The sequence below is a fragment of the Anser brachyrhynchus genome (genome assembly GCF_964034855.1).
Source record: "Anser brachyrhynchus genome assembly, chromosome: 12".
Classification (NCBI taxonomy): domain Eukaryota; kingdom Metazoa; phylum Chordata; class Aves; order Anseriformes; family Anatidae; genus Anser; species Anser brachyrhynchus.
Window position 1 is genome coordinate 8,045,089 of NC_137707.1, and position 15,406 is coordinate 8,060,494.

The 15,406-nt window shown below is 33.4% G+C and overlaps 1 protein-coding gene across 12 annotated transcripts in view; it reads right to left on the reverse strand.

The window, feature by feature from the left end:
• The window catches only part of CDH8 (cadherin 8), a 360,605-nt gene that overhangs the window by 55,265 nt on the left and 289,934 nt on the right, over window positions 1-15,406 (reverse strand). For all 12 annotated transcript variants that reach the window (XM_080552800.1, XM_080552801.1, XM_080552795.1 and 9 more), the window contains 4 exons: window positions 14,313-14,480; window positions 10,161-10,348; window positions 7,160-7,413; window positions 6-142 (listed from right to left, as the gene is read on the reverse strand). In XM_080552800.1, the coding sequence (XP_080408926.1) occupies window positions 6-142; window positions 7,160-7,413; window positions 10,161-10,348; window positions 14,313-14,480 (747 nt within the window). The remainder of the gene's footprint in view (window positions 1-5; window positions 143-7,159; window positions 7,414-10,160; window positions 10,349-14,312; window positions 14,481-15,406) is intronic.

Genomic DNA, 15,406 nt, shown 5'->3' on the forward strand with positions numbered 1-15,406 from the left:
CTTACTAGTTTCAGTAGCTACAATAGTTATGTTGTGCCACATATTTGTTTCTCTGTCCAGTGGAGTTGCCAAAGTTATTTTCCCATCTTCTGCATTAATGTTGAATTGTCTCTCAAGGTCAGTATGGCGATCAATGGAAAACCTACAAAATAGACATCCCTGTAATCTACTTAATGAAGTTGGTGTAATCCATACAATCACAAGACAATTTATGGAGCCCTCTGAGAGCTGCAGTTTTATAGCCAAATGGATTGAGAAGCTCAATTGTATAAGACAAAATGACAAACTGAGACTAAAAAAAAATATAATAATAATAATTGCCCAAGGAGTAATTAGCTGTATACCCAGTATGAAGGTCATAAAATGCCCTTGGGTTCACTAGGTAACATCTTTGAAAAACGGTGCTGATCAACAGTTAATTATACAATCCATCACATTTATTAGACAGTTTCTATGGTATTTCACAGTAACTGCTGATAATTTCAAGAGTAATGTATTAAGCACACAAAAACGGTGGGCTTCATGGTTATTTTTAAAAAGGCTGAATGATATTATTTTACTAACAAATTTCATATTAATGAAGCATGGACTATTCACCATGCATATTATTTCGTTACGGTTCAAGCAGCTCCATGGGCAGAAGGCAGTGAATCACCGTTTACCTGTAGAACACTTCAAACACTGAAGGAGCAATTGTTTTATAGACTGACAACACTGATTTTTAACAAAACAAGTTCTATCTGACAAGTAGTCAGAGTTTGCAAATGTGAATTTCCAGTTAAATTATGCAGCCGAAACAGAGCCAGCTTGAGAGGAAAGAGCTGCCATAGATTGCTCCAACAGTGCATTAAGCAGGATGATGATTTAAAGCTCAGGACGGGATCTCCAGGAAAGCTTTTATGTTTGCCCATTTTCAGAGTTATTTTATTAATGTATTATTTGTAAAAAGAAACTAAATTACAAAATTAAGCTTTCCAATTTTGTGATAGAAAAAGGTACAAAATGAGAGAGTTTATCACTGAACTATTGATATAGTTCAATAAAAATTGACTTCAAGGGTTTTTAGTGAATCCTAACTGTGGGTTTATGTAAAAGCCTTTTAAGCCTTTGTGTCTATGTATTACAGAACCTAACAGCATGCACTGACAATTTTGCATCTGTTCTGCATTATATCTAGGCATAATAGGGTGAGTTAGGATACAGTGTCAGACTGGATTATATTATGTAGTGGCCAGAATAGTGACTCAGACTGCCAGTTTCTCATTACACTTCTACTTTTTTCAAACACACCGCTAAACTCAGCGATAAAAGTGAGAACATATTTTGCTACAATGTCAATGGCACAGTTATCTGAAAATCATTTATGCCACTGTTTTATGCTTTACCATAAGCAAATAAATAAATAAATAAATAAAAATCTGATTCTGAAGTTCTTCTATATGCCACACTAAAAACTTCCTAATAATTCAAACTCATTCTGACAAAACACCTTTGTTTTCAATGCATGTGTAGCATTAGGATCTGATGTCAAAATTTAGGATTATAGCTTTCACGTTTTTTATTTCAATGTCAGATAATGAGTTCACATTTAGAATAAAAGATAATGTTGCAATCAGGACACTTGTGCAATGCATTCAGTAAGTTACAATTGATTTTCAAAAATTAGTTCAAAGTTATAACAAAGTTAGTGCAAATGTTTAAAGACTGTGTTTATTACCAAAGATCAAGACTAGCATAGTCACACTGGTAAGGAACTTAACAAATAATGGACTTATGAATGAATCCCCGTTAAAAAAGGAAATGTGATTTGCTAGACATTTTTCTATTTTGAAACTCTCAGAAGAACTAGTTTTACTCACTTAAAAATTAGTAGTTTCATTAAAAGTTACAATACAAAAATATGAAATCAAATTTCAAGTATTTTCAAGTGCCTAAAGCTAGGCATGCACATCTATATTTGGACATCCAAGTAAACTGATTTTCTAGTGAACTCCACATATCACTTCTCAATGGTTTAATGCGAACTGTACTACCCTCAGCATTTCTGAAATCAGGTCACTTATATGGAGGAATAAAGCTGTAGGTGCCTAACTTTAGGCAATCATACTTGAAAATGTATCTTAACCTTACTTTAATGTCTCCCTAGTTCCCATTTAAGTATCAGAAGTAAACTTCTGGTACTAGTGAAGTTGATAAAAAATATCTTACAGACTTACAGGTTTAAACTTACAGGTTTAAAATTTCAGTCAAAAAAAAACAAAAACAAAACCAGAAAGCAATCAAAGTAACTCTTTTTAAAGATCTCATTACGTAAAACTAATCTTTTAATTCTTGAAGTTTATGCAGAAGTTAGTATCAGAGCTCTGGTACCAATTATGAATTCTGACAGTCCACAAAGAAAATAAAATATGAAATGCTTATACGCTATTTAGTTGACCTGGGCTTGACATAAACTTCACTGGGGGTTAGGTGCATTTTTTCCTCTAAGGTTAAATGTTTTTTTAAATATCTGTGAGTTTATTATATTGCATTTCATCTCATCCCAAGAGTATTTATTCACAATGCAAAAACAGCATTCAAAATGAAACATTTTTAATGTAAATTTCACAGGTTTACAAGACTACAAAGAGGTAAAACCCTCTCCTGATTTTAATTTGATAAATATTTGGTACAAAATAAAAAACTAAATTTGCCAAGTCATAAACCAGGGAATATTAATAGTACGTTTGCAGTTTCCTTTTCATGATAATGGTATTATAACTCTTTTTAATGGGAATGCATTGTCAGATCCATAAGCTAAACATAAAACGTACATTTCTCTAAAAATGAGAAAATAATATCTTGGGAAATAATATATGTTGAAATTGCCATAAAACCAATGCAGGTTATTGGGAGGTTTTGGTTAGTTTATAGTTCTGCTATGGCAATTATAGGAACAATCTCATAGAGGTTTAACAGAAGATTTAAATTGATTCGTAGTCCTTCTCCCACACTACTGATACGGCTGTTATGACTTAATTAGATCTATTCTTTATTTGAACCAATCTAAATAAGAGCTGAAACCATTTTTTGCTGCACCTGCTGAGATTTGAATCGCAAGACTGATACCCCATCAGTGGTAAATCACCATTGTTTATTAATGCCAGGCAGACAGGACAAGCTACTTTGTGACTGATAAACAGCTGCACCATTAGGGAGGCAGAAAATATCGTATCTAGATTTTTAAGGCCTGCTGTGAATTAAGAAAATGATCCACTACTGCCAAAGATGAAATCTCTTCCAATATGAATGGGGAAAACCTGCCACAGTGAAGCTTATCTCTCCACAGAGAAAGACACTGAAAGGCAATGATTTATAGGAGGGCAGAGACAGTATAGGAAGAAAGATTATTACTCATGCTTTTTGCTATGCACTTGGATCAAGCTTTATCCAAGATAATTTACTGCAGATAAAAAGACCATGGTTATAAAATAACAAGAGAAACATGAAATAAATACTACTGGAATCACTAGATTTGTATGCTAATAGATAATGATCTTTCAAGCCTTATTATACAATAAGCCAGGATGTACCACCCTTACTAAACTACAGTAAAGCTTTACAAATAGCTCAGCTGAATCCACTGGTTAATTCCATTGCCAAGAGAGACGTATGTGGTCTAAATGTGGTAAAATGTGAACTGACCATGTCTACAATTATTAACCAAATCTGTAAATCTTTTTCACAATCAGGTGTAAAAGTTTGTATATTAAAGAATACAAACAGCACAATAGCAAAGAAAGAGAAAAGAGAAATACTGCTGCTTATGAAAATAGCACCGGGTTATGAAAGACAGGATATATTTGGACTAACCTAAGAACTGAAATGAAAAGACAGTTCACATTCACTGGAAAAAAAGGATAATGAAATCATAACTCAACTGAACACCACATTATCACTTAGTCATTCAAAGATGCTCTTCCACAATTATGGCTAAACATCAACAATATGAAAGGTACCATGCAACATATGCATCCTTTAGTCCCATCCATCTAAAAATGCCTAAATTTTAAAGATCTTTGATAGGAGATTTCAGACCACTAACCAGAGTCACAACCCTTCATTTGACACAATATTGCTTAATAACCTTACTGGGGTATTTCCTTAAGATGGGCTTATTGAGAACCAGACTGGAAACCCACCTATAAACCTGCTTACTCATCTACAATAGGCTTTATGCCCTTCAGGTAAAGTGAGAAAGAGATCAGAGGATGTGTTTCATCCCATTTAAGCAAGCGTAACAAAAAAAAAGTACAGTTGTACTGAATAGAAATGAGGTTAAACATTTTTGTAAAAAAGAAACACTGGAGAAGAGTTTCTTTCCAGTCTGTTTCCTATAATTTTTCTAAACTCTTTACTGTTTTTTTTTTCCCGTGACTCAATTATCAGACTAATTCCATATCCAGAGACAACCATGTTTCACTTCATTTATTATACCTCAATACTCTGAGTTTACTGAGGCTGTGTGTATAAAACTAATGTGAAGCGGATGCAATATAGGTAGCACATAAGGTGATTCTCTAAGGTGATTTGTGTTGCTAGGGTTTTTATAACCAACATGCACAAAAGCTCTGTCCACCCAAAATATTAACAGAACAGATACATACTGAAAAATATACTTTCCTTGAAATACAATTGTTTTTTGGTTCCAAAAAATCTATTTTAAAGACAATACATTAAAAATGGCAAGGCAGTATTCAAACACTCCTTTGTTTTTAGAACAGAACATTTTAATTCTGTTTTTCAAAACTTTTAATTGTTTTTAATATTTTAGAAAGTGTATTATAGAAAATAGATGGATACAGATAAATTATACCATATTCCTGATATACTAACAGAATAAACAATTGAAACATACAATCAAATGAAACATTCTAATCCAACAAATGTTTCCATATTTTTTCCATAATCTATGTTCCTTTTTTTTTTCAGAACCAGAAAGTAGCTACATTTCTGCTCCCTACTTACCTCTGATGAATATTTTTGCTTCTGTAATAGTAAAATCAATAACTTGAAAATTCTCTTTTTGCCTTGAAATAATTTTCATGCAAAAAATGGATTTGGTCTTTCCAGAGCAATCCCAGATATATCCAGATTAATCAGATGAACAAAGAAGAAGAAGAAAAAAGGAAGCTGCATAGATAATTGTGTATTCCTTAATTATCTATCATGCCAATGCCATGGAAAAATTACAAGATAAAATTTTAAATGACTATATATATTTTAAAATAGGATATAAATCATACTAATTAATAAGACATTTTTGTTTAAATTTAATTAATTTTGGCTCATTCTCTTTCATGCATATCAATTGTTTCTATATGACTTGATAAAATAATAATGTTCTAATTCTGTTTACACATACGAAATATTTTTGCTTTCAAAAGTTTGAAAATACCTTGATCCTTAAAATGATGAAAAAATGGAGATGTGGTAAAGATTTTACACATCTCAATTTTTTGGTCTCGAAGAGAATGAAAGGGCTCAATTTTAGGGTATAAAAATGCCTGTAGCTGGGCTAAACTACTCGGAGTTTGAGGCAGGATTAGAGAAGGTCGAGGAAACAGAGCAAGAGGGGCAAAACAGCCAAGGTAAAACTGAAGCAGAGTTGAAGCCAGATGGAGATAAGGAACAAAGAGGACACGTTCAAGGAGCAGAGGGGCACAGGACAAAGCCAAATGCAGAACAGAAAGCGGAAGAGGAAAAGAACTAAGGCTTGATTGAAAAAATGATGAGTATCGAGCTGAAGTAAATGGAAGAAAGCCAACTTGCTGCCACCACGTCTGGTTTCACACACCTTTCAGAAGACCCAGTTTCACAGTGGCATTGCAAGCCCTTCTTCACACGTCAGTGACAGCAGTAATAAAATTGGGGATGGAGCCACTGCTTAAATTGTGATAGATCAAACTGTGTACATTCTGTGTTATACTTTTTTGTATTTACTCAACACTATTTTAACCTGGGTAACTACTCTTATTAATTTTCTATTTTTCTGACCAGATGACCATCTTTGATCATCCTGAGAGCTTCTCTGGTATGAAAACAGAGTAGGCATGTGTTACTGGGCTGTGTGCTGCAGTAGCAAGTATATCATTCAATTACTTAATGTTATGTAGCAATATTTGATAGTTGATGCTAAATTTTGCTAGGTTTGAAAGGATGATTTCCAGGCGAGATACTCCATCTGCATGCACAAGTTCTAATATATTCTGAATGTCTAATTCTGAAAATACTTAAATGTGATATACAGCACGTAGGCCCACTAAATAAAGGTTTAAAGTTTGACTCTGCAACAAGGATAATGATGATTAGAAAATGTACATATGGGATAGATGACAATTAGCATCATCTTCACAACACTGACAACTGCTTATGTAGTTTATATTCTGTATGGCAGCAATGGACAGTGATGACTATTAAATAAACTCTCCAAATATACTTTTACTATTAATTTGACATTTTGTTGTTTCATTTCAGAATGTTTTTAGCAAGCAATACTATACATAGTAAAATTTGGTTTGGAAACAGTCACATCACTGTTTAACTAAAGGGGAGGGAAAAACGTGTGCTCATGAAATGAGATAGAAAATATACTGATCTGATGAAACTGAAATAACAGATTTTGTTCAAGTTAGATCAAAAAGGGAAAATATTGCAAATTGAAAATGCAAAAGTCATATGGGCATAATCATTTCTGACTTCCTATGATTAAACCAGGAATAGGTTTAGCCAAAGGAATACTAAATATGGTTTTACAATCTTACAACTACATGGAACAAATTCAGTATATTGTTAGTGTAGAAACTAGTGGATTATTTAAAGTAAATACAGACATATACACTGATGAGCCAACCCCACTGGACCTCATACCCCCCTATTTCTTATTTTCATTGCACACTTACTGCTTGATAAGATTATTCATGTAGCAAGGAATATTTTTGTGATTTTGGAAATTATCTGAACTGATTAGTATAACACTTCATAAAACAAAGAAATCCTATACCAGTATTTTATAGAAATAAAACAGAGAGAGAACAGTGTCATACATACAATGTATGGGAAAACATACTTAGTATACTACCAGCAATGTTTTCTTATGAGAACTTCAGAGCAGCACTACCTTATAGGACTGGAAGACACATCGGGGTCATGGGCAGTCACCTGACCAATCACAGAGTTAATAGCAGCATTTTCATGCACTTCCAGTAGGTAAGTAGGTGATGAAAAGACCGGTGGCTCATCAGCATCCTCTACTACAATTTTTACTGTTGCTGTGTCCTTGAATGGTCCTCCACTGATGAAGCGAGGATCAATATGAATGTTGGCTGCTTCTACCTTCAGAGTATAGGATTTTTTGGTCTCAAAGTCCAGTGGCTGTTCAGAAAGACAAAGATAAATGTCTTTTACTAATGGCCACAGAGAAAGAGCAAATTAATATAACGCTGATGGATGAAAGTCATGTGTATTTAATCACATTCAGTGAGTTTTAATGCATCCACTTCCCACTCCCAAAAATTCAACCTCCAAATTTTCTAGGCATATATTGATATCTGCTTATTAACCAAGAGAAAACAATACTCTTTTTCTTTTTTTTCAGAAAAAAATTACCATAATATTCTCTCTCATGAATTATACTACTACAATTACATATCAGATAAATACTGCAAATTTGTCTGTGATGACATGACTTGCACACTAATAATATATTTAATCAGTGCTTTTTTAGCTGTAGATAAGAAAAAAATATATAAAAAATATTATCTCCACAAGGAATAAATATTTTATTATTTCCAGAACTATGTGAGAAATTCAAAGAACTAGCAATTATTATTTGTTGGACAGGAGAGGCATTAGGTGGAAAAAATTAGAGCTAATCATATAAGAAAGTACTGCAATATTATTGCACTTCAGATAACTCTGCATTTCTGTTTATAGGGCTAAATGAGGTAGACATCTCTCAGGAATTTCTGACAATTGTAGCAATTCCTATTTCTGTACCTTATTTTTTCTTCAGAGAGAGAAACACGAAACCGATTACTTTATTCTACCAATATACCTTCCATGTCAACATTGTTTTTACTATTTTACAGCTTCATATTAAAACATAGAAGATGAAAACACAGTGGATTTAAAGAAATGAAATACCAAATAAAAACCAAATCTGCGACACTTCTGAATATCAGAATTTTTCATTATAGGAGATTCAACTTTGTGTCATGAAGCACATCAGTATATTCACTATATAATTCTCTTGTGTCTCACAATGATTCAAGCTTCAAAGATGCAAATTGCCAAGCACTGGAAAGATATTAAGATTTGCATTACAATGTCCCAGGGATAGAAAGCAAAGGACACAGAATCTGTCTGAATCTGTAATGCAAATACTAGCAAGAACACAAATAGGAATTACGAAACTCTTTCAGAAAGCCCGTCAAAGCCTTCAGTATGTATACTTTTGAATTTTGTTGAGTTTTTCTTCAGGTATAAATCGAGCTCTAGTGGGATTTGCTCTTTCTCACAAATTCTAGTAAACATGAGAAAACCTTGCTTCTTTGGCAGCTCTTAAATTTGCAAGCTTTTGTAATTACGAATGGTGATTTATAAATCAGCATATTCACAATTTGCTAATCATAGCTACTGTATCATTTTTTTCAACTGCTTTTCATATGCTTTATAGAAATGACAGCACCCCAATACATATAGTCATTCTTAATCAGACTATCATATTGAAAATTTACTCTGCATTGTCTAAAACTTATGCATTTATGCTGGAGAAAATCTACTGGTGAACAGTACCCTACATACATCATCTACTGTAGTAGAAACAAAATGATTATTGCTGTCAAAATGAATATATGAAAAAACATTATGTTAGAGTCTTAGTTATGAAATAAAGCCAAGGGAACTGGGGCAAAAGGCTAATTGCCTTAGTGTACAAAGGAGGCCACAGCATACAATAAACAACAATAAGGAAGATCAGAGATGTATATCATAATTTTCTCTTTAGGATAACAGATCTAATTTTAGACAAATATACATAATTTTATAGTACTTCTAGAGTGCTGTCCTCCTCACTGAGAAACAGAAAATAAAAACTTCCAACAGCCATTCTGTCTGGCCTCTTTAATTACAGATACAAGTTGAATATTAATTACCTGTACTCAGGTACTTTTTTTCAGTGCACGTCATGCTTTTTTTTTTTTTTTTTTTTAAACACAGAATCATTTAGAGTGCTCTGTGCTACATATTTAAAACCCTCCATGCCAGTGTTATGAGTTATATTCATATCCTTCTTTGGAACACAGCAGGGGAATCTGTTCTGTTTTCCTTCCCCCAAAATAATGAAAATGAAGCCTGCAATTACTGTTTCATTGACTTGAATAGCTAAACTGTGTTCTAGATATGCTGTCTTTCTCCACATTTCTGTATATAATTGGGTGTTCCTTCTGTTGTGTATACATAAATACCTCATCTTGCATACATCAAGATTGTGTAAGCATAGAAAAGGTAACAGTTGTAGCCTTCTCTACAGCCCAAATTTGGCATTTTTCATGTTAAACAGTACTGATGTCCTTTATAAGGTTCACTGAAATCATTATTCATTGAGCAAAGAGAGTTCAACAAGAGAAAAGTTGGAAGATTTAGCCTCTTACACATCAGGTAATTTAAATAATAAGCTGATACCTTTTCTCTGAATAGTATTTGCCCAGCTATACAGCAAATGAAATAACAGAGAAAAGTATTTGATGAGTACTCAGATGAGATTTTTTGAAAGTTTACATCACCAACAAAGGAAATTCTGATCTACTCTTCCCTTTTGGAGCCAAGGAAGCAAAATCTGTATCATTTGAGCACATGAAGCAGTGGCTGGACTCAGGAAGTCCAGACAAGATTAATGCATGCCCAGAACAGAAAATACTTCCATGGAAGTCTCCACAGTTGTCACCTAAATGGCGCTTCTGAGGGACATGGCTTATACACCCCTACACTTATCAATTCACTGGCTTAACACCTCATCTGCAGATAAAAGAATCCTTGAAAATCCAGTATGTTCTCACAAAGTACAATCTGGTTGGGTATTTGTATGTGCAATAAACATTTTTTTAAGAGATATAGTTTACCTTTCTCACTCTAATAATGCCATCCTGAGTTTGGGCATCTGTAGTGATTTCAAAAATATCCATTCCATCTCCTTCAATAATATCATAGGATGACTTAGCATTTTCTCCAATATCCAGGTCATTTGCTTTCACTCTTCCTATAGGTTCACCAAGAGCAACATCCTCCATTACTGAGAAGTGATAAAGACCTTAAGAATAAGAGGAAAAGACCAAACATTACACTTGATTCCAGTATCTGTTGTGTGCTCTTCATTTGTTTATACTACCTAAAAGCAAACTTGAGATGTGCAACTGATACAAATCACATTTACATGGGTTATTACTGAAAGCAGCACAACATGTTCTTTACATATTAATGTTCAGTTTGCTGTACATGAATGTTCCTTTCACTGTAGTAGTATCCTGCCTCCTGCTTGCATAGGTTCCCACTGTTGCTGAACGTAAATATTAAGCTACTTTCAACACTGCAAATATGTCATATGTTGCCTACTGCAGATACTGCTGAACTTATCTTTTTATTTACAGGCTTGTAGCTATATTTTTGATGGAATTCAACCTCCAAACCTTAGCTTTTGCTCTGTAGAAAACTCATCTACTATGGAAAAGATGCCATTTACAACTTTAGATCTTTATGACTTTTTTGTCTCTTATCTTTTTATTTGACCTGTTTTTGTTTTTTTTAACCCCTTTCCACCTCCCTTTTGTAATAAGAAACTCCTCAATAAACATCCAAGGAAACTCACCAACTTTAAGTTGTAAAGGAAGCGATAATTTTTCACTGTATTTATTACTGTGTTTCCTATTTGTTTATAGGTTTAGATTAAATCCTGCTACAAAGTGCTATTCAAATCTTCAGCATTTTTAATGTTTGTAATACTTGCTTCAAATCATGTGACCTAAAATGTTTCAAAAATCTATTTTGAAATTCTAATATTTTAGGTAAGCAGTTTACTAAAAAAAAGAACAAAATACCCATTTTATTATTACACCTCACAGTTCTTAGCATCACTTTGAAAACAGAAGACACGTGCATGTTTTATATCAACAATTCTTTATGGAATGCCTATCTTTTTTAGCTCTTGGTAATTTACCCTGTTTGATGCCATGGTTAGTATGTGACCTAAGCAACTGTGATGATACTTAGTAGTTAAAACAGTCAAAAAGGAACTCAAGGTTAGGTGATGAAACTGGTAAAAGCAATATAAATATTATATGACAAAGGGTGCTGGACTTGTTCTTCTCTTTCTTCACAGTTGTTTTAAAACAACTTGTAGTTTTTAGTGTAATGTGCAGCTAGCAGTTTTCTAAAGCCAAAATATTCTGGTGTTTTTGCTGAAACTATCTGTAGGCCAATTACAACAGCTACAGTTGAAAGTATGAAGGAAAACGAGGAATTCACAAATCCCTATAGTGATTTTTTTTTCCCTTTAAGCTTCTAGGCTAAATTATTAGAGACAATTTGGGGCCATCAACATTCCTCAGGAATATTCCCAATATCTCACAAACAACAAGCAGGTAAAGCAATCCTACAGAAAGTGCCTGCACAGACTAAATTACATATTCATAATTTATACTGCTGTCCACACTTTGTGGCTTGACTCTCCAGACACAGTTGATTGCATTTTCTGGTTGATATTTTTTCTCAGATTTATTAATGTAGTTTAGAAAATATTGTAAAAATGTTAATATTATGATGCAAGTGACTCTTTTACATAAATTGCTCTCAAGTATTATGAATTGTCCTGTCAAGATGTTATAGTTCAGAACTGACCAAAAATCCACATTATGCTTCTTTGAAACCCTTTGGTTTTTACAGCAATGCACAGTTCTTCTCAGTATAATCTATGGTAAACTGCCAGGTTAAAAACTTCAATGACTTATAAAATGACTCTAAAATGATTTTAAAGAGATCACAGAAGTAGTGAAAGTTCATCTTTTTCATTTCCAAAACCCAGGAGGCTAACACTTTTTGAAATCTAACCATAAATATACATTTCTGTCCTGCCTGGAAACAATAAACCGATAAAACACACTGCTTTCTGAGTTCATTACAATTTATTGTGAAAGCAGCATGTATTACACCTTATGAATTTCTATTTCATTCCAGTTAGGCTCTATTGTAAGTTTGATCCTTTCTTATTTTCCTTTCCAGGCAAATGCCAACTGTGCTTTAACAGTGTAAAAAATGCTACAGATTTGATCAGCTCTTGTATAAGGTTAGAGTCATGACTAATCTGCAATGTTAGGCAGCATGCTCGGAATACTCAGTTTTAAAAGGCAGAATTTGTAATAGAATCCAGTTTAAATATTTACTATGGCACATCCTCATTAAATGCAATATATACATAACATAAAGCTATAGTACACGCATTTTTTTCCTAACGAAATTGCATAATTGTCAGAGTTCTAACAGGGTGGTTATTCCTAGATGGTAGTTTGAATTCTGTGCTGGAATCCACTAGCTGTAACAGCTTCAAAGACAGCAACCCACTCTTTGTTGAAGGAAAACTAATCTGCATTTTCCACATTAAAAATATATTTCACGGATTTGTGATGCAGTCTTCCTCAGCCTACCCAGTCAACATGTCACTATAACCAAACTACAGGAAAACAGATATGAGTAAGCTGCACGGGGAAAGCACAGTTTCATCTCCACATGCATTCACTCCTGTGCTTCCTGCTGAGACCTCCAGCAAATGTACCAATTAGTACCAGTTGTGTTGCTGATTTTCTGATCAGCTTTTTTCATACTGGCTGGCAAAGACTTTATGACACAGAAAATATTGATACAAATACAAAAGCCAGGTAAGCTGGCAGAAGTAGATGCGTAGTCACAAAGTTAGAGCTACTGTACACTGCAGGCAAGAAATGTCCCTCTGTGTTCTGGTGATATGGTTCAGCCAGGAGTCTCATCCATAGATATTTACATTATTAAGGGACTTGTCATCCTGTGTTGGAAAATACTACTGTACAAGTGCAACCCACATGTTTTCAAAGTAAAAAATACATGCATTTCATATTTTATAATAAGAAAATCTTTTATTGTGCATAGAGCGGTTATCTGTTAAAAACACTATGCTGAGGTAATAAAATATTTTTTTTCTGAATAAGTTTTTACCTCTGCTTATTTATTTTATAATTCTTTGTATATATATATGTATATCTCTGTATGTGTTTGTATGTGCTTTTTCTAGACCATGGGGAAGTATTTATCACATGCTGAGTACTAAGACACCTATTTCTCTCTTTGTGTCTTCAGAACAGGGCAAAAGTGGATTTTAAGTGATGCACATGTGTAAAAGAAATCATTTTACATTCGGTGCATAGGTACCTTGTTAGAAACACATGCTACTAAAAAAGTAAAAATGACACAGTCAAGATTCAAACTCTCTCCAAACCTAATATAGGCTCTTAATACCGTACAACAAGTGTTTTCAGAACAAGCTGGATAAAAAAGTAAGTTTCTAATAGGGTATTAGATTGCACCTGTTCCAAACAAAATCGATCCAGTCATTATGCTCTTCCCGTTTCTTTTTTCTTTTTGTCTTCATCTTTGAAATAGACTACAAAGCTTGTAGAGAATCTCAGCAGGATGCCAAATCATTTTAACCTAGCCCAGCAAGATATCCATTGGAACTACAGTAGTAAATATAGATTTGGAATTAAAGATCAACAATTATCTAGATATAAACTTATTTTTCTTTGCTTTCTTCACTTTTACCTAATTAGTCAAACCTTTATTTCTTTTATCAGTTGCGTATGTCTTTTACTGGTGGTGTCCTCTGTCTGCAAGAGATGGAACACATACAAAAGCAACTGAAACTACCACTTAGAAACAACTGCACTGAAAGCAAAAAACACCCAAATAAAAAAAATGAAAAAAATTCCCCAAGCCCTTTTGTGTGGAAGTACAAGAGATAACAAGGAAGACAGAGGGCTTTGTACACTGCTATGGGCATAATTCCCTCCTTCCTTAAAGCTCTTAATCAGGCAGAGGACTATTAATCTTTCTCCAGTAGCAGCTACAGATTTTTAAATTGAATTACAAACCCAGGCAATATGATGATAAAAAAAATCTGGATTAAAAAAAAAAAAAAAAAGAGGTATATTACTTTCTTACACAGGAGAATGAAAACACATAATGACACTTACTCTGTGCAAACTTGGGAGGATTGTCATTAACATCAGTGAGTGTAATTGTCACTGTCGTAGTTCCAGAGAGTCCACCCATATGTCCTCCCATGTCCTTTGCTTGGATGACAACAAAGTATTCTTCTTTGGCTTCTCTGTCCATGTTGGGAAGAGCTGTTTTAATTATAGCTAGAATAAGGGCAGGGGGAGAAGATTGTCAGATACAGACCCAAATTCAGTTTTGCAGGTATTTTTATGAATATAGGTTAATATTGTTATAAAAACTGAACGCTAAAGATCCAGCCTCTTAGTACCAAGGAAAAGAATAGACTAAGATTTTCAAAACAGTATATTATTGGTCACCTACCTTGATTTAAACAAAAGTGCAAGCAAATCACAGTCAAAAATAAGAATGATTCCTACCTGTGATACTTATTTCTTTTTTCTTGATAAAGAATTTGGTTTCTTTCTTACCTCCCATAGAAATAAAATGTTTTCCCATAGAAATAAAAAATCAGGAATCGTAATGATGCATTCTGCAAATAACTCCATTGTTATAAATAAGGTGACTTATAAAAAGCGTGTTAATGTAGAGTATTACATTTTTTCATTCATAGACCTGATCAAGGTGTCACTGAAATATTATTTCAACAGCTTTTGTATTAAGCCTACCATAACTTTTTCTCCATTATTATTTTTAGGCAAACAGTTTCCACTGTTATTTTATTTTTAATTAAATTAAAAAAAAAAAAAGTAATTTACACAGTTAAATCAGGCCTAGACTTGTAAAAAAAAAAAAAAAAAAAAAAAAAACAGCCACATTTAGTATTCTCTAAGAATTTTACTCTAAGAAAAGTTAACTAATTCAATAAAGTGCTATTTTTCTGAGGCGTGTATTTTAATTTGTCTATTAATGCATGATACACTCTATCCCTTGGCTACAGTTTGAAATATAAAAGAAAAACTAAAATATCTTAATAAGTGTCTACAAAAGAATTACAGTTTCTGACCTTTAAGGTATAAAATTTTGGGGTATCTCTGGGTGATGACACTAACACAATCTGTTATTTCAATATTCCTATCTACTGTCTCAACCATAAACCATTTACTAGAGG